The sequence below is a fragment of the Cibotium barometz genome, chromosome 4, assembly GCF_041138505.1.
Source record: "Cibotium barometz isolate CiBa-2024 chromosome 4, ASM4113850v1, whole genome shotgun sequence".
NCBI classification, from domain to species: domain Eukaryota; kingdom Viridiplantae; phylum Streptophyta; class Polypodiopsida; order Cyatheales; family Cibotiaceae; genus Cibotium; species Cibotium barometz.
In genome coordinates, this window is record NC_141049.1 from 18,309,274 (window position 1) to 18,333,993 (window position 24,720).

Below are 24,720 nucleotides of genomic sequence, written 5' to 3' on the forward strand. Positions count from 1 at the left end.
ACTCCAAATGCACACAAATAGCCACATCAGTATAACCATGGTTGAACATAAGGACAATCAAGCCACATTGTTGCGCAGAACACTCCAAATGCACATAGTAGAACTAAGACAAGGATAGTACATGAGAGTATACTAGGATAGTAACCAGAACAACAAGGACAATAAATTAAGACATCACAGGACAGTAACCTTGTGAAACACCAATACAATGTACTAGGACAAGAGGACATGCAACTTAATTAAGTAAAACCAATGGTTACGAAGAGAAGAGACATTGAAATCATTATTCAAAGAGATGTGATTCTTGCATTAGTAGAGAGAACATTTTACATTGAGTATGCCGTCATCCAACGAGCATCCAACCTAAAAAATTGTTACATTTGAAGTATGTCCGCCCTCAAGTATGCCATCCAGGATCAAAATTTGTTACATATAAGTGAGGACCACCCTCAAGTATGGCATCCACACTCAAAATTTGTTACATATAAGTGGGGACCACCCTCAAGTATGCCATCCAAGCTCAAAATTTGTTACATATGAAGTATGTCCACCCTGTTTCCATTGATGTGGTGAGGAGAAGAGGGATTATTAAAGTGTTCTTATACTACAATGAGGAAAAGATACCAAATTATTTGGTTGGAGAAGTGAGATCTATTACTGATGGGATGGATGTAGTCACATAGATGGTTATGGCATGAAGGCCGAGGTTAGTGGTGTGTGCCATGAGATATCCTCAATGTTAGATGCCTTTTCTAGTGATGCTCCCACAAAGTACCATAGCTATGAGGCAAAGAGCTTTGTGGCATTTGCTTTGGTCAGGCAGGTTCTAGTTTATACCATGATGCTGGTGAGAGCTTATGTGGTGATGTATAAGGAGCAGCATGTAGCAGATGCTGGTGATTCTTCATCGACATACTTCCTTGATGATAGGCTATTCTTGGCCTATGATGCAGTTGTTGGAGGCTAAATCGGCATATTTGCATGCCGATATCTTTATGATGGTGTCCAGATGTTGGATACATGGTCTGCCCATGCTCTTGGACTGTGGACATTCTGATTCATACATGGTTTTATGTTTTCATTTTGTATGATCATGTATGGATGATATTCTATTTGATGGGTTCCCAGCCCTGTCATGGTGCCATGAAATGGTTGCACTGTACTTACACTATGATATATGTTATGTGCACGATACTGGCATGACCCCATGCTTGTGGGTTCGAGTCATTGGATTTGATATCCAACCCATCGGGCATGCCAAGTGTTAGCTCGTGTGTGCACGCACTAAATGTGAACTCAACCTTAACCCTGCCATAACCCTTCACCTACCCTATTCCTTTTTGGCATTCACCTCATACCCCTTCATGTCCCATGAATGAATCTTGATTCTCGGAGCAAGAAGCTTTAATGGAAATCTCTCTCTTTCTTTCTGTTTTCCTTTGCAAATAATTCCCTGTTAGAGCTGTGGCCCTAACAGTAAACATTAACAAGGTCAATGCAATACAAGCTCAATTTGTGAGCTTACCACTCTGCAGGGTTGGTATTCTATTCATGGGATCTCTACTACCTAGAGAGTCTGAGTATAACAATGAGGCAATCTTCTGGTTGGGCAACTTGGGCACTTTCCCCAAACGAGTGTTGAAAAGCACAAACATATTCTAGTGCTTCCTGACCTGAACAAGTACTTATGAATATCAATTGAGAATTTTGAAAATAAATCCATTAAACCACAAGTTCTTTCAACATACCTCGAAAGCACAAGAAGTAAAACCAACATCACACGAGAGGCATCAACACCCTATCTCAAAATAACCTAATGTGGGAGGGTATTCTCCATCCATCTGTGTAAGAAAATATGTGAAACTAGAATATACAGTAAGCTTTAATGTTGGTATTCATAGTGCACGGACGGGAAAAGGTCTCACCACTGACAGGGTGAACAAGTTCAATGTCTTCTTTGATGCCTCGTCGTGAAAGACCCCATCCATGAATGGCAACTTGGTCTACTTCAGTTTATGAGTGAGGATCTTATATAGATATAAACTACACTTGCACACTAGCTTCCAACCTGAACAAGAAAAGTAAACCAATCTGCCACATAAGCAAACACAAACAACCACAGTAAACCATGCATACTTAGTAAACCAGCTCTTAAAATAGTAAAACAAAAACAGTCACATTAAACCAGGCATACAATACACCAGCTCATGAAACATTAAAACACAAACAGTCAAAGTAAACCAACCTCCAACTTGAACAAGAAACTAAACCAATTTGCCATAAGAAAACAATCAAGTAAATCAAGCATGTATAGTAATCAGGACAATAGATAGCCAAAGAAAAGTAAACCAAGCTACCATAAGAAAACACAAGCAGTCATATTAAATCAGGCATATACAATAAACCAGCTCTATCATAATAAACTAGGACAACAGTAGTAGTAAACCATAAATAGTATAGCAGTAAACTATAAATAGTACAACACACCACAACCTTGTGATAAGTGATATAGGCCGGACCTGCACCTTGCTTTTATGTCCCCTGGTCCTTACATGGTTGTTTCCCTTCCTCACCAAATCAACAGAACCATTAAGGTGTATTTCATTAACTACGCTGTGGGGTCAAGAGAAGTGATGGTGATGGGCGGCAGGGCAGGCACAAAGGGTCCTAGTGGAAGTGCACCTTATACTTATGCTTTTTGCGAAGTCTCAATGGGGCCTTCACTCCAAACCATAAAGCACCACTTGCATTTTCCTACAAGTTTGACTGCAATGTAAAAAACTTGATCGTTATACACAAAATATCATTAATTACACTCATGTATATATAAATATATGGAGCATGTGCTTACCTTATGAGCATGACCAAGTGCTGCACCACTTTTAGCATCTTTTGTTTCATCAACAAGAGGTACGGGGTTCGTCCCTAGACAATAGGTCATTCTTAGTATTTTCTTGCACAATAGAACAAAGTAAACGTTAGAATCTTATACAAGGAATATCGTTAATCATAATGCATCATGTGCTTACCTCCTTTCAATAGGTGCACCTGTCTCCTCAACATAATCAAAGTGCTCCCTCAAAGTTGATGGGTGTTATCTCAAAACATGTAAAAGGCCAAGACAATAAGTTAGGACCTACAAACGAATGCCAACAATTGAAACTTAACACCACAAAAGGACACTTACATGTTTCTTATAGCCCAGGTCAACTTTCTTTTATTTTTTTTGCAAGCGAAGAGGATTCTATGACCGAAGAGGAAATCCACGTGTGAGGTGACCTGTTGTGTTTGTTTGTCATGCGTGAGGCGACCCATTATGCGCTTGACTGCCCCTTCACACTAAAATTGGAAGATTGGGCTTGGTTTACTTGTTTACCACGACCCATTGTGCGCTTGACTCCCCCTTCACACTAAAATTGGAAAATTGGGCTTGGTTTACTTGTTTACCACGTGTGAGATGACCCATTGTGTCCGTCTCTCATGCGTGAGGCGACCCATCGTGCGCTTGACTGCCCCTTCACACTAAAATTGAAAAATTGGGCTTGGTTTACTTGTTTACCACGTGTGAGGTGACCCATTGTGTCCGTCTCTCATGCGTGAGGCGACCCATCGTGTCCTTCACGCTAAAATTGGAAATTTGGGCTTCGTTTACCGCAAACTTGATTGCAAAATCCACGTGGAGCGCTTTTTGGGGTCGTTTGAGGTCTGAAGGACCCGCTAGGGCATCGATTGTCCATACTTTTCAAAAGTGTGTATGAACTCTAAAAGAAGTTCTGCCGCTGTAAATAGTTACCAAACAGGCAAGACACAAACAAGACAGCTGCAGGAAGGTAAGCAAAGGGCATGCACATGCTGACTTTTGAGTTTTGTAGTGCTATTAATGAAGCAGCATGAGCAAGTTGGTGATCAAACCTCGGGATGGTTTCGCAGGTGATCAAAATTAGGGTTTTCTTTGGAGGGGAGCTGAGCAGTTGCAGAAGTTGCTGATAGATGCCTGGCTCCCTCGATGCTTTGATCGAGCCGCGGTTTCTACACAGAGTCGAGGTAGAGCCGGAAGGACATTTGCTCTCTCCATCCTTCATCGGCTGTGTTTCACTACATCCGGGTAAGCGAAGAGGATACCTGTTCGACAATGGGAAGGAAGATCTCTCTCTCTGTTGGGAGAAGTCTTCTCCACCTTTTTGGCTTCAGTAGAACACATACAGAGGCTGCATTTTATGCCGGCCCTTGTGTGGTTTCACGGCTTGGCTGCCGTACACTGAAGGATTTCAAAAAAAGCCACCTGGAAGGACATATTTCTTCAAGTGCACCACTTTTGAAGAGTTACAACCATCTTGGAACTCGCCACGGCTTGCTTGCAAGAAGTTTTGGATGCTCTTCTTCTATTCTGCCAACTCATGAGGTGGAAGAGGATTTTGATGCCGAGCCATGCAAGCATGTCAGGAGTTACTCCAAACAAGCAGGTTCCGATAACAGTGGTCAGAAAATGTCCGTCCGGATTGAGCCACCTCGTGCTGGTATCCTGGACAAGGAGGTTTTGAGGAAGCGCCGTACCCAGCCATTTACTGAGAAATGCTGGATGCAGAGCTTGGGGGTAGGCCTTTATCGAGACAAACTCAGGAACCGCAGAGGTTTCAGTACGGCAGTGATGGCATCAGACAGCCTGGGAGAGCAGTCAGGAGGATCTTGCACAGTTGAAACATCGAAAAGGCAGACTGCAAAGTCAAAGGAGGCTCCTATGTGGAAGCAAGAATCATCTGTACTTGAAGAAAAGTTCCAGAAAGAAGAAGTTGATGAAGAGATTGATGAAGTAGGGGTCATTGATACAGATAGTGATGAGGAGGAGCATGATTATTGTGATAATAGCAAGCCGGGCATGTCTTCTATGATTAAGGAGGAAAGTCTGGAGGCGCTTGAGGCATCATTAAGAGAAATGGAGGCAAATATTGAGCCTGAAGATCCTAGAATAGGTACCACATGCTTGAGGTTAGCCCAGTTGTACGATTCCTCAGATGAGGATCCAGAGAAAATTCTGTCATATGGACAGAGAGCTCTGAAGATTTTGGGATATTCTGAACCATCATTTGAGAGTGCAATGTGCTACCATGTGATTGGTTCTGCCTACTACAAGATGGAAGAGTCTGAAAAGGCAGTTACTCACTTAGAGCAGTCTGCCAAAATGTTAGAGAAATTGGGAGATACAAGAGCAAAGGAAAAGGAAATGGGAACCATAAAGTATGCAGTTCAAGTTCTTTTGGGACATGCCAAGATGTCCCTTGGAAATCAAGAAGAGGCACTAAAGAATTATCGGAAGGGCCTTGCTATAAATGAGCGGCTATTGGAACCAGGAAATCCTGATCTTGCAAGGTCCTACCAGCAAGCAGCAGAGGCATATACAGAGGCAGAAGAATATGAGGAAGCTCTTAATTTGTGCATGAAAGCACTCCCAATTTACACAAACTTTTATGGCTCAGGTTCTTTTGAAGTAGCGGTGTTAAGGAGGCTGATGGCACTAATTTATGATGATCTCGAAGATTTCGAGAAGGTTCTCTCCCAGCACGAGATAATTAGACCCATCTTGGTGAACTTGGGAAAGTCTAAAGAGGTTGCTTCTCTTGATTTGGCATCGGGTGAAGCTTTGATTTCCCTTGAAAGGTACAAAGATGCCATTCTCAAGCTGAAAGATGTTGTTAAAGATACTAAGGAGACAAGTCGTTTTCATGGACATGCATTAGTTTTGATTGGTAAAGCCTACGCTGATTTGAAAGAGGGCAAGAATGCTGCAAAGTATTGCAAGAGAGCTCTAAGTGCTTTGAAAAACAAAAAGTTCTCTCTAGAAGCTGGATCAAGCTTGATGGAGCTAGGTTCAGTCTACCAGCAATTAAATGAACTAGATCAAGCCATGGCAGCTTTGAAGAGGGCCTTAGAAATCTTTGAGCAACACCCTGAACAGCAAGGAGCTTTAGCAGACATTGAAGGCCAGATAGGGTTGTTGTACATGTTTATGGGCAAAGTTGAGGAGGGCTTACCATATTTGGAGAAGTCGGGGGCAAAAACAGAAGAGATCTATGGGAAAGATAGTGAGGAGCTACTGGCTGTGTATAACCACATTGCCATTGCATATCTAGAATTAGGGAAATATGAGGAGGCTTTGGTTAAGTTTGAAGCAGCCAGGGTGATAGCGATTGAGAGCCATGGACCTGATGATGGGGATACGATAGCAATCTATTCCAACCTTGTCAACACGTACTCTGGTCTTGAGAGGTTAGGATACTTATCCTTCACCTTTTTATTGGCATCGTGACTGTACAGAATATTACATCTTTGAAGTGACAGGTGCATTTTTTTCATGATTCGTAGGTCTTTATCCAACGGTACGTCTAATTAGCATGTTTTCAATTTGGCATTCAGTAGAATCATGCAGAGGACTAGGCAGGCATAAGTACAAGGGCACATGCCCACATTTTGAAAGTTTTAGATTACGTTGTCAATAATGATAAAGAAGAATGCGGCTTGTCATGCTTAAGGTTGCCCAAGATGAGCAAGGGTGTTGGTTGCTTCTGGAATGGAACATTATTGTGACATGCCTACTACGAGTATTCAGGGCACAACCCCCAAGCATGGACTCCGCAAACATCAGATAACAAGCTTTTGGAGCAATCGAACATCACATGTGCCACGTTGCAATGATGATGTGGCGGCAATGACATGTGGCAGGTTGTGGACCTGGCCAACAGCAGTAAAACAAACCGATCTGTAGCATTGGTGCATACATATACATGGGTATTATAATCATCTGCATTTGCTCAGTGCTAGTCCCAGCAGGGCGTTTCTCTGCACACAGGTTAGCCAGGAGGTACAACAGGTCGTGTGGGTTATGAGTTGACGTTTTCAGTCAGCCTCTTTCTTGTACAGTGAATTTAGTTATAATCGACCTTTTCTTGTACATAGTATAGACATTAGTTTTAGGACGCTTGTGTGTGCTGTGTGATTCCGTTGCACTCTTTTCTACTTCTCTTACAAATGCACGTGTTCTACAGTTGGTATTAGAGCCTAGTGACTTGCAAATTTTGTTTCTTTTCTGGCACTCATGTGCGTTGACTGCTTGGATAGGGTAGAGTCCATAGGCTCTAGGAGTCGCACAAGTCTGGGTTTGGGAAAAGTCATTATTTGGGTTCTTTCTGGGATTTGTGGACTCACCTTATCCCACCCACCTCTTCTTAGTGTGAAAGGCTTTTATTCGTCACCATCATTTTTTATCCCTGGTTTCGGGCGACTTGTTATGGATCCCGCATAGCTTGCAGATTTACTTTAGGGTCTGAGTCCTCTTAACCGTTGAAGGTGATTAGGGTTAGGGACAGATGTTGCTATGGGGGATCGTGAAGTAGAAGCTTCATTAGGGTGAAGATAATATGCGGTCTTTCTCCATTAACAAGCCTCTTTAAATAGGCAGGTCACATACATCATTGATGACGTCATTCAGCCTTCCTCAATCTTCTCCATAAATATAGGAGATAGATAGCATCTCTTTTTATCACCTACTTGTGTTAATCATGGATGCTAGTTTCTTTACATTTTACCCTCCATAATGACCTTACGAACTTGACCTCTACTAATCCTTATTGTTATCAAATTGCCATTCGAACACCCCTCCTCAATTTGATGACCTTCTTCCTTGGATAGTGCTGGCATGGCTTGACTCCAAGGTTCTCAATCCTATGCTCACATGAGCTACATGGCTTGAACCCTCCTAGGTCTCTACCTATGCCTCAACATGACCACTTATCTCCAGTCTGGCCTGAAGATTTACAACTATGACAAGAGTTAACAAGGCTTAGAATTCAAAAAGACTAGTAGAGAAAATGAAGCTCTAGAAGGCCCAATCAGCTTCAACAAAGCTAGCCTCCTCTTTGGAGGCTGGTTCTTCAGGAGCATTCTCTTCTTCATCAGCTACAAGACACGCTTTAAACTTTTGTTTTATGAAACCATCCCTCTCAAAGTGGCGAGGTTTGCCATAGAAATTACACTTCAGCTTTGACTTTGAGTTGAGGTACGACTTGGTGCTGGAGAATTTGCTGGCGAAGGCTGTTAGAAGTCATCTCCTGTCTTTATGAGACACCAAGGCCTCTGTTGTATGACAAGCACACATTACTGCTTCCACCCAAAAGATACGTGGTAGTCTTTTTGCCTTTAGCATACATCTGGCCATCTCCATGAGTGACCGATTTTTCCTTTCTGCAACCCCATTCTGCTGTGGAGTGTAAGGAGTAGTATACTGATGTTTTATACCTCTACTCCCAAGAAAGGAATTCAGCACATGTGACATATATTCCCCCCCTCGGTCAGAACGGAGAGTCTTCACCTTGCATCCTGACTCTGTCTCAGCAAGTGCTACAAAGGCCAAAAATGCATCATATACCTGTGATTTCTGTGTCAAAGGATACACCCAGCATATACGAGAGAAGTCATCAATAAATGTTGCAAAATAAAAGCAACCACCTAATGACTTCGTCTGCATGGGACCACAAAGATCACTGTGTATAAGTTGCAACTTTGCAGTTGCTCTTAGAGCCTGATCACGTGGGAAGGAAAACCTGTGCATTTTTCCCAAAATACATCCTTCACAAATGTGATCTGGAGGCTTCTCCATGAGAGGTAGATCTGTAAACATATTATGTCGCTGCATAAGCATAAGACTACCAAAATTTACATGCCCCATGCGAGCATGCCATAACTCCGCATCAACCATAGTTGGAGTAAGAGTGAATGCATGATAAGCAGACTGATCCACTTGCTGAAATGCATCCAACTCATAAAGTCCATGACATAATGTACCAGTAAGCATCAAGGTCAAGGCATTTGCTTTGTCTCTGACCATGCATTTATCATCATCAAAGTAGACCTGCATTCCACAATGTGCTAAAGAAGAGATGGACAACAAATTCTTCTTTATCCTTGGTACATATAAGGCATCTGTAAGGCGGAGAATGGAGCCATCAATGGCTGTAAGCTGAATCTCCCCAATGCCACAAACTGGATATGAAGCATTGTTGGCACACTGAACAGTTTTGCCAACAGGGGCAGGGTCAACATGACTAAACAAATCCCTGCGAGATGTGATATGCTTTGAGGCACCACTATCAAAATACCAAGTACATGCATGCTCTGTCAAACTGAGTGCCTGTGAAGACCAAGAGGCATCATAGCTGCATGTATAAAAACAGTAATCCCTGTCCTCAACAAAAGAAGCAGTCTCTGGAGGAGCTTTAGAAGCATCATTAACTGACATCCCAGCTTCCTTTGCCTTCTCTTTGGCAATCCTCTTCCTACATTCCGTGATGTAGTGACCTGGCTTCTTACAGTAATGACATTTGCCCTTCTTCTTGGGCTTTCCATCACCTTTCTTGGTATCCTGTGAAGAACCACCATCACCTGAATTTTGATTTGCACTCTTTGGCTGAGTTTTTCCTTTCCCCTTTTGACCTGTAGTAAATGCTTGTTCAGCATTTGTGTTCATATTCATATTCTTCCTCATTTGCTCCTCTTGTAGTAAGAGAGCAACAAGTTCCTGATACTTGAGGGGTTCAACAGCATTCCTCATGCTGAGGTTCAAAGAGGTATGGAAAGCCAAGTAGGATCTTGGCAAAGAGTGCAAGATGGTGGACACAAGCTGTGTCTCAGGAATAATCTCATCCACATTGATGAGTTGCTCTCTCAAATCCTGCAGCTTGTTTAAGTGGCTAGACATATCATCTCCTTCATTCATTTTTTGATTTTCAAGCTCTCTTTTCAAAAATGAGATCCTAGCCTCATTACGAGCAGCATACATCTGCTCCAAAGTCACCCATGCATTCTGTGAAGAACCAGCTGAACGAATATGAGGTATAATGGACCTCTGTACTGACAATGCAATGAGTGACAAAGCTTGTGCATCCCTGGCATCCCATGTCTTTTGAGCATTTGTTCTCTGAACAGGCAATGGTTGTCCTGGAGCCTGTACCTGTTGTCCTCGTCCACGAGCACCCCCTTGGGGAGGAGTCTCTGGAGCCAATGGACCTGGACGTGGTTCATCACCACTAACAAAATCCCAAAGACCTTTTGCCACAAGCACATTTTTCAGCATAAAACTCCACAAGGAGTAGTTCGTGCCATCCAATTTGTCTTCCTTAGACAAATATGTGAATACATCACTTTGCTGTTGATTTGCCATTATGCTTTACGCACAATGTTGTACCTGTTTACCAAAAAACCCAATGGCAAAAAACCCTGATAACAACTGTACTCCACTGAATACAGTTCACCCAAATCTGCCTGCACTCTCAATCCTCTGAATGTGCAGCTCAATGCACCAATGACTGAGTAGAGCAGCAAATGGCGTACACAATGCCAAAATGTCCCAAAAATGCCCAAATTTGCTGCACCCAAACTGTGCAAAAAACCTGTATATTTTCTTGCTAGAAAATCTGCATGTTGTGCCTGTATATTTTCACAGAGAAAATTAAAGTGCCCAATATTCAAAACTTGTAATGCTTACCAGCTGAGATTTCAACAGGTACAAGTTGACTGTAGTGTGCAGATACGTGGACTGTTGTACTGTGCAGGTAAAGATGACTGTACGGAGCAGACTGCAGGTACGATGACTGTACGGCGGATGTACTCAGCTGGTACTGTACGGAGCAGTGCGAACAGGTACACAGCAGGTACTCGTTGTAAGTAGTTGCAGGTACTCGTAGCAAGTACAGTCGACTGTATGCAGGTACAGTACGAAAGCAGTCCTCTGTAAGCAAGCAGGTACAGTACGGGTACTGAGGCGACTGTGATACAGATATGCGTTGCAGGTACTGAGCAGGTACGGAACACTGTGAGCAGGTGTGTACAGAGGACTGTACGGGGGCAGGGCGACCACAGTACTGTACTGACAAAGTCGACCAGAGCTGTGCAGGTACAGTCGGCGCTGTCTTGTACAGTTGGCGCAGGCAGGTGACAGTCGGCGCTTACAGGCGTATGGCTGCGCTTGACTGTACGGTGGCTGGTACACGTACGCTGACAGGTACAGTATGCTGTACGGCGCTGTCAGGTACTGAATGATGTTCAGCGCACAGTTGTAGCTGAAGGCAGCGCAAACAAGGTGTACGGGCAGCAGATACGGGCAGTTGATGAAAGTGAATGTGTACAGCAATGGGCAAAGGCAAAGCTTCAATGGCTCTGATACCAATTGAAGGCACTCAAGGGTTAGGGTTAGGGTTTACACAGGTTCAAGCAAGCAAGCAAGCGTGGAAAACCAGGATGAGAGAACACGACTTCCAATATGCTTCAAATGATAGAAAAAATCAAGTACAATAGCCACATGATAGTGACCCTAAAGGATAAGTGTTCACATGTCCGGCCATAAATGTGCCGGGTGGACCAAAACACTTATAAACTGCATATAAGTGAAACTGAACTAAACTGGGGGAAAAAACCTCCACTAACTGAAGTAAAAAGTGCCCCAGTAACCTACTGATGATCACTAGCACTCCTCTGGGTGCATACACAGCATAAAACCCAACATCTCTCTCCTTCTCTTGTGCTGTCTATTTTTTGCACTCTACTTGCTCTTGTGGTCTCAGATTTGGTTATCATCTCCGCTGCGTATTTTGACATGTTATCAGAGCCCTAAGCTCTGATTTTGACATGGTATCAGAGCCCTAAGCTCTTGAAAGATCTTGGGAGTTTTCTGAGCAAGAAAGGGATTGTTGCATTGTTGACTGGTGGACTGTTAGGGATTGTTCGGGAAGAGAAGAAGCAAGAGGAAGGCGGGCTGAGTTGCTAGACAACCACTTGCAGGTTAAAGTTTTCTCACCCACCCACCCTTTTCTTCAGTTACATCCCCGCGATGGCAGATTTGTTAGAGATGGCTGAGAAGCATGTGAAGATCCCAACACTCCCCACGTTCCCAGTGGACCGTCAGTCGGACGGAAACAATTACGGCATCTGGAAGGTTATGATGGAGTCTGTGCTGGAGTCATATGACCTTGCTGATTTCATCGTTATCGGGGTTCCACGTCTGGAAGCAGAGGAAGGGGAGTTACTGTCAACGAGGAAGGACCGCGAGGCATAGGTACAGATGTGGGATCGTGTCAACGCCAGGGTCGGTTCATTTATCTGCCTCAACTGCACACTGCAAGTAATCAATCACGTAAAGCATATGACACCGGCCAGAGGCATATGGCAGCACTTGGCTTCTCTTTATAACAGGGTATCGCCCATGAAGAGGATTTCCTTGGAAGTACAGATGCGGGTTAGGAACCTTGCAAAGTCGTCGATGATGCAGGAGCACATTAACAAGCTACAGGTCCTTCAGCAGGAAGTCCTCCAGGCTGGGAAGGAGATATCATCAGAAGATATGGCCATTACTTTGCTGTCCCACTTGCCTGCTCAGTATTCCGCGTTCTACTCCTCTTTGATTACTAGTGGCAGGCTCAGCACCATTACCTGGGAGGAGCTTGTGCCCATGGTCTTGGAATAGGAGGAACGATTCACGAACCCTCCTCACAGTGGAGGTTTGGAGGCCTTAACTGGCCAACGGCCGAAAGGCCGGAATAACAACAAGGGCCGTCAGTGCATGAAGTATGCAAGATTGGCTTTCGGGTGGAATTTGAGGAGCATTCAGTTGCTCTACGGGACCGTGAGACTGGCCAGGTTGTTTGGAAAGGCGGTGTGGAGAATGGTATCTACAAGCTCTTTGCACTCTCCTCATTGAGAGGTTCTCAGGTCGGAGATCTGTGGCACTTTCGTTATGGCCACTTAAATGTGAATGCACTGCGGCGAGCTTTCCGGGACCAGATGGTGGTTGGCTTGCCAGATGTTGGCAGCAGGCAAGGACGTTGCAGTTCTTGCATATGTGGTAAGCAGCATAGGGAATCCTTCCCGAAGCAAGCTTCCAGGCGGGCTTCAAAACCATTGGAGTTGATTCACACTGACTTGTGTGGACCTCAGCAGACACCATTATTAGGAGGATCTCTCGTACCAGATTCACGTGGGTCTACTTTCTTTCACAAAAGGACCAACCTTTTGCACGGTTCAAGGATTGGCACGTGATGGTGGAAAAAGAGTCTGGATTGCAGGTAAAGACTCTCAGGGCTGACAAAGGGGGTGAATTCTCCTCGAATGTTTTTCTCAGATTTTGTGCAGACCATGGCATCAAGAGGGAACTGGCCAATACAGGATCGCCTTCAGGAGATGGCGAGGACCATGCTGGAGCATCGTGATCTTCCTCGTCCACTTTGGGGAGAGGCTGTGGCAACGGCTGTCCATACTCTCAACCGGTCTCCAACGACTTCAGTACCTAATATGACTCCATTTGAGGCATACTTTGGCAGGAAACCTGATGTCTCCCACTTCCGTGTTTTGGGAGTGATGCGTATGTACATATTTCGAAGAAGCAGAGGGGGAAGCTTGACTCCAAATCCGGCAAGCTTATATTTGTGGGGTATAATTCTCTTTCCAAGGGATACAGATTGTATGATCTAGAGAGGAATGAGATTGTTGTCAGTCGAGATGTGGTCTTTGATGAGCATGTTCCAATATCCACTGTCGAGGAGCCGCCACTTCTTGGAAGTCCAGAGGAGTCTGATGATGATTCTTCCCAGACCATTGTTCCAGTTGATCAACCTCAGTCAGTACAGGAGGTTGAGCCCACAGCTGGAGTAAAGTCCTCGCAACGGCAGGAGGCTCCACGATCTGTTCGAGTACCCAGGTGGTTGATGGACACCCTTCGGGAGTCAGGTGTCACGGAGCTACCCTCCGAGTGGACCACAGAGGACGGAACTCGAAGATCGCAGAGTCCGCGACAAAAGCAATACAGCGGTCTTCAGGTAAACAGAGGACGGAACTCGAAGATCGCAGAGTCCGCGACAAAAGCAATACAGCGGAGCTTCTTCAGGTAAACTATGCTTTGATGTCTCGTATTATGCGGGACAAGGAGCCCACTTCGGTTAAGGAAGCCCTTTCACAGGATACTTGGAGGAAAGCCATGCAGGTGGAACTTGATGCCATCGAGAAGAACAACACATGGGAGTTGGTATTGAGGCTGTCGAAACGGTTAGTCATTGGTGTCAAATGGGTCTTTAAGACCAAATATGCGTCAGATGGGTCGGTGGACAAACACCAAGCGAGACTTGTGGCTAAAGGTTATGCTCAGCGGCCAGGCATCGACTACGAGGATACCTTTGCACCGACAGCAAGGATGACCACGATTCGGACCGTTCTTGACCTTGCTTCTTCTCAGAGGTGGCCTGTGTATCAAATGGATGTAAAATCTGCGTTCCTTAATGGTGACCCGCAGGAGGAGGTGTATGTTGAGCAGCCTCCAGGCTTTGTTGTTCCAGGATCAGAAGGGATGGTTTACAGGTTACGTAAGGCCTTGTATGGTCTTAAGCAGGCTCCCAGGGCTTGGAATCAAAAGATTGATTCCTTCTTTGTTCGGATTGGTTTTCAGAGATCGGTTGCAGATCCCAATCTGTATCTCTTTCGAGAACGCGGCATGGTTACGATTATCATCCTTTATGTGGATGATCTCATTCTCACCGGCGGTCATGTGGAGCACATTGGCGTGACAAAGGCTGCCTTGTCAAAGGAGTTTGAGATGACCGACCTAAGCTTACTCCACTTCTTTTTGGGATTGGAGATCTGGCAGACCTAGAGGGGGTTTTTTGTCTCTTAGCAGCGGTATGTTCATGAGTTGCTTGAGGCCTTTGGGATGGAGAACTGCAAGCCTATTACTTCAGAGTACGAAGGATCTAGGACTCTTTTGTCATGTGCACAGTGTGTATCTACCGTGTGCTACACGCACACAAGACTAGCTTCGAGGTTTGGGGAAGCTTGGAGCTAGGCAGGCTGATTGGCGAGCTGAGTTAGGGATAGACTAACGGGCGGGCACCCAAGTATGGACGGGCGGACGCCCAAGTGGACGCCCGATGACCGGCCAAGAGCCTATAAAAGGGTGGCCAAGATTAGTCATTAGTTACATAAAGTCTCGCATGTTTTGTGAGAGCTCTATGGTCTGGAGCCTGGATCTAGTGTAGACGTGCATCTGCTTCATGCAGCCGAGGCCGGCAGCTTTGTGGCGGTATGGGACATCACGAGGTAGAGATTGGCAGGTACGTCCATCTAGTTAGCTCAGCTCGTGGCTCGGTGGGGATAGCCAAGTCTGTGGGCTTGCCCACAGCTGTCGTGGTTGGGAGGTGAGTCAGGCCTTCACCCCCTTCTTGTTTGTTTTGTTTGTTTGCAGGTTTTGAGTCTCGTTCAGGAGCGTTCTACGAGGAGATCCTATGGGGATTTGACATCTTTTACACAGGAGGGGAGTAGGTTCAAGTACATGAACAAGTACTAGCATGCAGTTCCCAATAGCGGGTACTCAAGTAGGTACACATGGAGCTGGTTCACAGCAAATACATCCGGTACAGTAGATGTAATGTGATATTCAGCAGGCACAGGAAGATGTACAACTGGTACAAGAGATACAGATGGTACGGCTAGTACAACTGGTGCAATGACTACTACCATAAGTACATCAGGTACAGTAGGGTTTCCATCAAGTACAGCAGCTGGTGCAGTAAGTACTACTGTAAGTACAGCAGGTACAATATGGTTTCCAGCAAGTACAACAGGTAGTGGACTGTACAACAGTTGGGTACAGCAAGTACAGGACAACAGTCGGGTACAACAAGAATAGTACAATATGTGCAGATGGCAGCTGTACGGCAGCAATGGGGGGCTGTTAAGTGTGTCGATTTTTCCAGATGCAGGAGCAGGGAGTGATGCCCTTCACCAAAACTTCCGAGAGAGAGAGAGAGAGAGAGAGAGAGAGTCGAGTGCATGGATGGTGGGCAAGAGGTGGAGGGGTCCAACCCGTGTGTGCCACATGGCAGAACCCACCTCAAACCAAGGTGGGCACCTCCTTGTAGTGCACACACTTATGTGTGTTTACAACGAAGGGGCGCCCACAGGTTGGGCTGCCTAACTTGAACCTGACTTTAACGAATGTGAACAATAAAGGTTATAAAACCTCTACAATAATAAACAAAGGTTTAGATTAATACTTACCACTTGTTCACATGCCACAAACCATGTCAAAATACATGGCACTCGAATGGTTCACGGGGTGGTGTCCTTTGCTCGTGAACAGGACACGTCATAGTAGGCAGTCCACAGGTGACACGAGTCCTTGTCTAAGTACGGGCGACACGAAGCTCCTTGGCCTCCCGTACCTTGGCACGAAATAGGGGAGAGCCACTTGGGCGGCCAAATGGTGACATCCCCCCCCCCCCCCTCCCCCAGCTTCTAAACAGTTGTTCTCATCTGAAAAGCCTCCAAATATGCCTGAAGAAGCTGTGGGTAATTTTTGAAGTAGTCTTCATGAACCCATTTCGCGTCCATAGGTAAGTAGTTTTTGAACTTCACAAGGTATCACGTGGAAAGCTTACCACAAGGTAGCTTTCTCTCCTTGTGAAACACAATCTGCCAAGGTTGAAGAAACAGAACTCTCCAAAAGAGGCTCATAGCCTTGGGGTACAATGGACTTAGGCATACTATGGTGTTTGAACAATGGTGCCACAAATATCTTGACCATATGCTCAGGCTTAATGGTCTTTTTGACCAACAAGAAGGATGCGTGCTTGCTAAACTTGTCAACAATGGTTCAAATAGCATCATTGCCTCGCTGAGTACGAGGCAAATCCATGATAAAGTCCATTGCAATAACTTTCCATGGTTGCGGGGGAATAGGCAACGACTAAAGCAATGATCTTTCTGATCGACAAGAAGGATGCCTCCTTGCTAAACTTGTCAACAATGGTTCAAATAGCATTATTGCCTTGCTGAGTACGAGGCAAATCCATGATAAAGTCCATTGCAATAACTTTCCATGGCTGCGCGGAAATAGGCAACGACTGAAGCAAACCTGGAGCTTTTTACTAGTTAAACTTGACCTTTTGGCATGTAATACATGCACGTGCATATGCCTCAATATCCTTGCACACAGGAGCATGGAGTGATGCCCTTCATCAAAATGTCCTAGGGAGTGGGGAGACAGAGTCAATCGGCATCCCGAGTGCCTATTGTTTTGGATTTGGCCGTTGTTGAGGCTCGTGCTTCTGAGCCAAGGCTTGACAATTATGAGGACGAAGTGGCAAAACTTTCAAGCGGAGGGTTTTTCATTCCTTTGGATGCAAGTAGGGATGTGCCAAATGAGCTTCGCGCATGGTCCCATAGTCATCATTCTACAACTGTGCGTAGTCACCAAGAGAGACAGCGTCCGTGTCATTGACGGTCTCCCTTGTGAAGTCACTCCACCGGATTCTCTGGAATGTTTCTGCTCGGCGGAGACCAGCGGTTTGCTGAGTCGTTCTTGAATGCCTTGTGAGGAACAAACTAGCTTCTGAAGCCTCCCAAGTTCAACGGCAAGATGGACGGAGAAGATGCAGGCTGGACAGCAGCAAAAGAAACCCAAAAAACACACCACCGGGAACCTCCTACCGGAAGAGGGAGGGGATCTTGGAGGGAGAAGAGCTGATGTGCCACTTGTCTGATGCACTTGCTGAATCTGCAGCTAGACCACTTCCACTTGCCTCTGTAGAAGAAAATGCAGCTTGGGGGATGGCCGACAGCAGTTGGAGAGCTTGTAGAGCAAAAAACGCAGCTAAGAGAGAGAAACGCAGCCACTGTTTTGAAGGATCTACAGCCTGGAGAATCTAGGGAAGCAGAAAACGTAGAGGAACAGATTGTGCAGCAGCCAGAGCCTAGGCGAATGATACCATGAAAGAATGTGCACAAGCGGAAGCAATGAACATGAGAGAGAAAGATTGCAAGCAAGAACTGAGCTTTATTAGCTTGAGGTTACAGAGTACAAGAGCTAGCAAATAGGGCACAGAATGATATCTTGAATGAATAAAGGGAGCACCTCTTATATACTTGTACATGAAGCAGTCGGCTGTAGGAAAACAGGCCGACAGCTCCATGACAGCATAAATAGAAGGATGCAACATTTTAACACATCTTGCTCTGTTGCAGCCCATTGAGAGTGATGTATCTGTAACACGCGGAAGCTCTGGCGGTCTTCTTTCAGCCCTAAACACTCCTGGAAACAATCTGATGGAAAACACAGACATGAAGAGAGAGAGAGAGAGAGAGAGAGAGAGAGAGAGAGAGAGAGAGAGATGCTGGAAATTCAGTATATTAATATGGTACAAAAAGGTACTCCTAATCTACAGCCCTTGGTTGCCTTCTTGGAAAAGGTGAACATCACCAAAATCTGTCCCTAAACTGGGACTCTAAGGACCCAACTCCTAATGAGGAGCCTTTATGCCTATTTATAGGCCTTCATCAAGACTTGGCAAACTGGCCGATTGCTGGTCGGCCAGTTCACAGCTCATAAAATCATTTAACGCCTGCTCGATTGGACTACCCATACTCCATGTGGCGCCTGCAGCCGACAGCCTCCTGTGGTACGACCGCCGCCAATCAGGTACAGCCGACAGATCATCTACAGCCGACTGTCCTCCCTTGCATTTACCTCCAAGTCCATACTGCCATAAGTGCTATGTGCTCCATCTTCCTGGTTCTCATACTCTTTATCTGGCTGCCTCTTCTAGACCAGTATTTGAGAATGTCCATGGCATCTTTCATGCATATGACATCCCCCTCTGCTAAACTTGATGACGGGATTCCAGATGACTGTCATCATCCCAATCTTTTCCTGAAGTCCCTCTGTCATCCTTCCATCCCTGGCAACCCTTTTCTCTGAAAGCCCGCCATGGAGTCTTCTTTCAGCCCTAAACACTACTGAGAACATGCTCATGCAAAAACGCAGACGGAAGGGAGAGTGGAGAGAGAGAGAGAGATATGCTCGAAATTCAGTATATTCATAAGGTACAAAAAGACACCTAATCTACAGCCCTAGGTTGCCTTCATACAAAAGGTGAACATCACCAAAATCTGTCCTATGCTTGGACCCAACTCCTAAAGAGTTGAATGAATAGAATGAGGAGCCTTTATGCCTATTTATAGGCCTTCATCAAGACTTGGCAAACTAGCCGACTGCTGCTGGTCGGCCAGTCCACAGCTCATAAAATCATTTAACGCTTGCTCGACTGGACTACCCATACTCCATCTGTCGCCTGCACAGCCGACAGCCTCTTGTAGTACAGCCGCTGCCAATCAGGTACAGCCATAGTTGTTTCTCGTACCGGTACGAATGGGTTCGTACCGTACGGTTCGTACGGTACGATTTTTATTATTTTTTTCCCAAAATTTTTTTCCTTGAAAAAAAATTTCCAAATGCTTAAAAAAAATATAGAAACCCTGCTTTACGAAGATCCCAAATGCTCACAATACTTCGCAACTTTCATGTCCACTCACTGCTCAGTATTCCATATGGGGTTGTTGAGAGACCTAAAAAATCTGGCGAGTAAGACTGGTTGATTGGTAGGATGAGAGAATCTTGCTACATCACTTGGGGATCCCTGGTATAGGTAGGCTAGACAATTAGATTCTCAAGTTATGTACGAGGGAGAAGATTTGGACATGGCCATTTTGATCTAGAGAGGAGTCCCTAAACTTATTACCCTAGATGCACTCCTCGTATTTGTGCAAGGACGGTCCCTTAGTCATAAACGCTACACTTGGAGACCTTTGGTATTGCATTACGCATCCAGGTTCTTTTTTGGAGACAATCGGGAGATCCAACCGGGAGAGACACATATCCATGTTCTGGTTCCTCAAGCACTGTAGACTCCTCCCCTCCCAACCTTCCCTCACATTCAAGCTTGAAGCTCCATAGGTTGTAAGTGTAAAAAATAAAAACCGTATTTTATCGTACGGTATCCGAAAATTTCATATCGTACCAAAAATTCCCGTATGGTATCGTATTATCGTACCGTGACAACCATGGGTACAGCCAGCAGATCATCTGCAGCCGACTGCCCTCCCTTGCATCTATCTCCAAGTCCATACTGCCATAAGTGCTCTGTGCTCCATGTTCTTGGTTCTACCGGGTTCTCATACTCTTTATCTGGCTGCCTCTTCTGGACCAGTATCTAAGAATGTCCATGGCATCTTTCATGCACATGACAGTATGTCATAGGATGGCTCTTGTTGAACAAACAAGTGTTTGCTTCTTCTCGGCCATGTGCTAGATTTAATATCATTATTGAGATCTGGATAGCTGCTTATTTAGATATTGCATCCACTGTGGCTGGATAAATAAAGTACTGTGGAAGAAAGGCAAGGAGACTGTACTCAAGAGGAGTTGGTTGGCTTTGCAAGATAGGCAGGGTTTAGTAGTGTGGAAGATTGAAGATTTTCTTTTTCTCTACTGTCTGACACCTGTTGGTACTTCGTAAAAATTTACGAATGCATACATTATGGGGTTCCTTTCCTTGAGTTGGAGCCCGTGATAGATATATTCTCATCCATGGATTGGGTGGGGAGCTAGGCAGGCAAGATTTGCTGACCTCCTTTAAGTGCCCCCCCCCCCCCCCCCCCCGCGCCGTCCTCGCAATCCCCCCACTATTAGTGACAATTAAGTGCACCTTTTGAGGCGTTTCAAACGTTTTTCCAGCTGCTATTTTATTTTGGGTTTCTATCTGCCCTCCATCAAAAAAACTACACTGCTTCTCGTTCTGTGCATGTGCCGCCCCCTGCAGGTGCTATCCTTCTCTGGAAAACTCATATCAGAGGCATTGCCCAAAGAAATTTGGGCTCTGTTCTAATCTTCAATAGGAACAATAAATCAGTAATAATGTTTCAGAGCATATCTTGATACAGAGTTCTACACCCATTATCGGGCATTGATGACATTCGTAGTATCTACTCCATACTATGCATAATGGAGTTGATAGTTATATAGTCTTGTGGGTTGACTACCATGAGTATATAACATGCATGTTCCTAAAAGGTGAATTTGGGCATGTTCTTGGATTCATCTAGGTATATATATAATGTTTCAGAATGCAAAATGTTGGATGTTCATCATGAAAAAGCACAAAATTTTGTATGATGTAAAGATTTTTTTTGGACCAAGTTTTGGATTTTTAAAAACTTACCACAACACCCCCCTGGCCCCCCCTCTTTTCAACAAACCACTACACATGCATGTACACACACACACACGCACGCACGCACGCATGTGTGCGCGCTGTCCTGTTAGCAGCTACAAAAACAACATAAACCCAATGTGCTGAAAGCTGTCGTGAGTGGCCCTATTGTTGTAGCTGGAAGTTGGGAGATGTTTATGTATTATGAACAGAAATTTCAGCACTTGCTATTTTGTGTGGTGTTACACCATGTTTCTCACTGCTGCAGGTTTGAGAAGGCGATTGAGTGCCAAAAGCATGTAGTTGATGCGGTAAGAAAAGGAGTCTCACAGGTTGATGTTTCACTAGAAGAAGCTGAGAAAAAGCTTAAGGAATTAGTGCAGCAAGCCAAATCTTCAGGGAGCAGTCAAGGTGGAAAACCAACTTAAAGGGCTTCTGATGTCTATGCAAATTACCAGGCTCACACCTTTCCCTAGGTAATGGTAGTCAATCAAGCGGCAGTTGTCTGTGTCATGTTGAGGCTGAAATAAAGGCACATGATCCAGCTCTACTGGCACGTGCATGTCTTTTAGGCAATCACCTTTCTAGAGAGTTGGTATCATCATGATTTTTGATAAATTTTGATTCACAATATTTTATCTCAGCTCAATGGGTTCATGGGCTCTGTTTTTTTTCCATATCTATAAAAAAGGATTCAAATTATTTTCCTTCTCTGTTTCTAAAATATTTACCTGAGTTAAGTTGCAAGTATTTAATCTTAGTTGTGCAGACTCACCCTCTTGCTTGGAGTTGAATGCAGCCTGATAATGTCATGGTGACTTGTTATCTATTGTTTGTTAGTTTGCCCATGTATTGTTGTAGAGGCTGAAAAGTGTGAGGGCAGTATGTCATGCAACATTCTTGATAAGGTGCACGATCATGGGCTTCTGCAAATAATGCTGAGTCTCAGAAAAGGGTTATGTTAACAGCAGTATGTAGTAAGGGAAGAGTTCAACAGGCTTTGCTAGGCAGAGATGGATCTCAACCATTCACAAACTCTTACCCTACAGTATCCAAGTGTCTAACAGCTCTATGCACACATTGTGATCCCTGAATTTTCTTCTCTCCTATTGGAGTGGTCTCATCATACCGAATGTTGGAGGATAAAATTGAGGGGTACTTCCGAATTGTGGCTCTCTTGGCATGCGAGGTTATGATTGTGTGATAGAAGTGGATCTTTGTTGTCCTGTGCGTCTCATCTCCTTTCACATGTAGTGTATGTGATGCCAAAAACTAGAGTAAAAAATTAGTGGCACAAGCAATGAAGAGTATCGTGTGGACTTTGTTCTCTGTTTTGAACCACTACTGAAAGAGCAATGTAAAAGGCCATGATTTCACCGCCCTCTTCTCCCGGTCCCCGTTACACTCTGGCAAGAAATGGCAGCGGCTTCCTACAGCTGTGATGTCTTATATGCACGGTTATTGGTGTTGTATTTTGCGTAAGTATAAATTCTCTAAAACTTTCTCTTTGTTAGCAATTTGACTATTGCAGGTTCATGTGGCAAGAAATTGCGGCTTTGAGGTAATCAACATTTAGTCTTATTTATTAGCATTGAAAATATGCCCTCCATTAATGCCTCAATTGTTTTTGGTATGTGCGAATAGGACTTTTTGCCCATTAACCTACCGCAGTATACCTTCCTCATTAATCCCATTCGTATCATTTTTGGTTTGGGATTGTATTGCATGCATCAACACACAAACATCTCCTGAGATCATTTGTTATTAGATGATTGATTAAGATAGTTTAACAGAGAGCAATCATGAGGCTACTTTGCTTATTCCTTTTTCCTCTATAGTGGGTTGCCTATTGCACTTGCCTTCTCTCTTTAACGTTGTACGCGTTTGAAAGGGAGGGTTCAAAGCTCGGTTCTCACACTCCCAAGATCCTACATTGAGTTCTTTACAATAGAGATCTAGAAGAAATCCCAGAAGTTAATTGTGTATCACTAATTGCAGTTGCTGTTTTTGTCTCTGAAACTATGAGGATCAACAATTTCTTGAAAACCTTCTTTTTCTTTTGATGGCTAATATTCCTAATTTGTGTTCATTTGATAAATCGTTGGGGAATGATATCATTTGAAATTTGTGGAAGCCATATGTTTGATATAGTGATGTGCTTATGTAAAACTAGAGTCTTAATATTATTGGGCTTTTAGAGCACTAATGATATTGAATGGTTGCACAAAGCCACTCAGGTACATAGATACATGTGAATATTTTGATATGCTCATTGATATAGGGTGGCAAGCATATCTATGTTACTAGGCATATAATTCATGTGCAAGAACAATGTTTTTCAGTTTTGGCATATCTTGTTTTTCAGTTTTGGCATATCTTGATGTTGAAGTTTTCAGTCTCTTCATTCGATTTCACCAAATTTTTTTGTTGCAAAATTTGTTGTTTTACAATTAATGTGTGTTTCCTGTTGGGTATGGTCTTCTCATGAAGTATACAAAACCCAAAGCATGAGGTGCAAGAATAAGTAGATGGGGTCTAGATGTATAGGGGGATTGGATGTATAACCTCCCAGGTAAGCGCACCCTCCTGAGTGAACACAACAGAGATAGATGGCCTCCCAAGAGGGGACTTACCAAAGTTGCACAACAAGACATCAAAAAATGAACCAAAAAAGAAAGATCTAAAGATGCCATTCATGAGGTGCAAGACTATGACCTTAAGGTTATGGGGTGTGGATGGATATACCAAGTTGTGAACCTCCCAAATAAGTGTGCTCATGGGTGAAACAATTGAAATTGGTGCCCTTTCGAGAAGGGAGAGTTACTAAACTTCCAACATTTCCTTGCAAAGTCTTAATAATTGGTATCTGAGCAAGAGATCCATTAGCATGGTGGTGATGTGGCTAATTGGTATGTACCTTGGACATGTAGTGAACCATAGTTATGGCCATGGACACGTGTGTTAGAGACATGCATAGGTAGTGGGGAGAAAGTGGCTCTTGAAACTTGGTGTTTGATTGTGGCAAGGTGTAATGAATGGTCCTCAAAAAGATGACATTCTGAGGTGTAGGATTACAACCTTAAGGTTATGGTGGGGGTGTGGATGGATATACTAGGTTGTGACTCTCCCGACTAAGTGTGTTAATGGGTGAAAGATTTGGAATTGGTGCCCTCCTAGGAAGGAGGAGTTGCTAAAGCTCCAACGATTCCTTCATAGGGAAAGTTTCACATCATTAAATGGCTAAGGTAACATTTTTTCCAATTTAAAATGCATTATTTAGATATATCTCTTTTATTTATAAAGTCCTTTCACATGCTCTTATTATCATGATATACAAGCTATAAAGAACCTAACTTGGTCTGAATCCTAGTTTCCTAAATTCTCCGCTAACTTGCATACAACCATAGAATAACATTCTCTCCCAAGCTACCTTTTTAACGTTCGACCAAAATATTATAAAGGAGGGTGCAAGACTTTTAGATTGTTTTGATTGTTAATATCTTCTTGTTTTGCTAGTGTTGTCATTTCTCGATCAACTATCAAACAAGTAATCTCCAAGATTATAAATGAAGTTTACTAATGCTCTAAATGTAATTTAAGATGTAGGTGTAAGCTTCAAACAAAGGTAGTTGTGCATACATGGCAT

The 24,720-nt window shown here is 44.1% G+C and overlaps 1 protein-coding gene across 1 annotated transcript; it reads left to right on the top strand.

Moving 5' to 3' along the window:
- The first annotated feature begins 3,676 nt into the window (after positions 1-3,676).
- LOC147638984 (uncharacterized) lies at positions 3,677-21,781 on the top strand. The gene is made up of 3 exons (XM_086786252.1): positions 3,677-3,830; positions 3,931-6,264; positions 21,343-21,781. Exons 2-3 carry the CDS (start codon positions 4,133-4,135, stop codon positions 21,500-21,502), a joined length of 2,292 nt encoding a protein of 763 aa, XP_086642378.1. The 5' UTR covers positions 3,677-3,830; positions 3,931-4,132; the 3' UTR covers positions 21,503-21,781.
- The last annotated feature ends 2,939 nt before the right edge of the window (positions 21,782-24,720 follow it).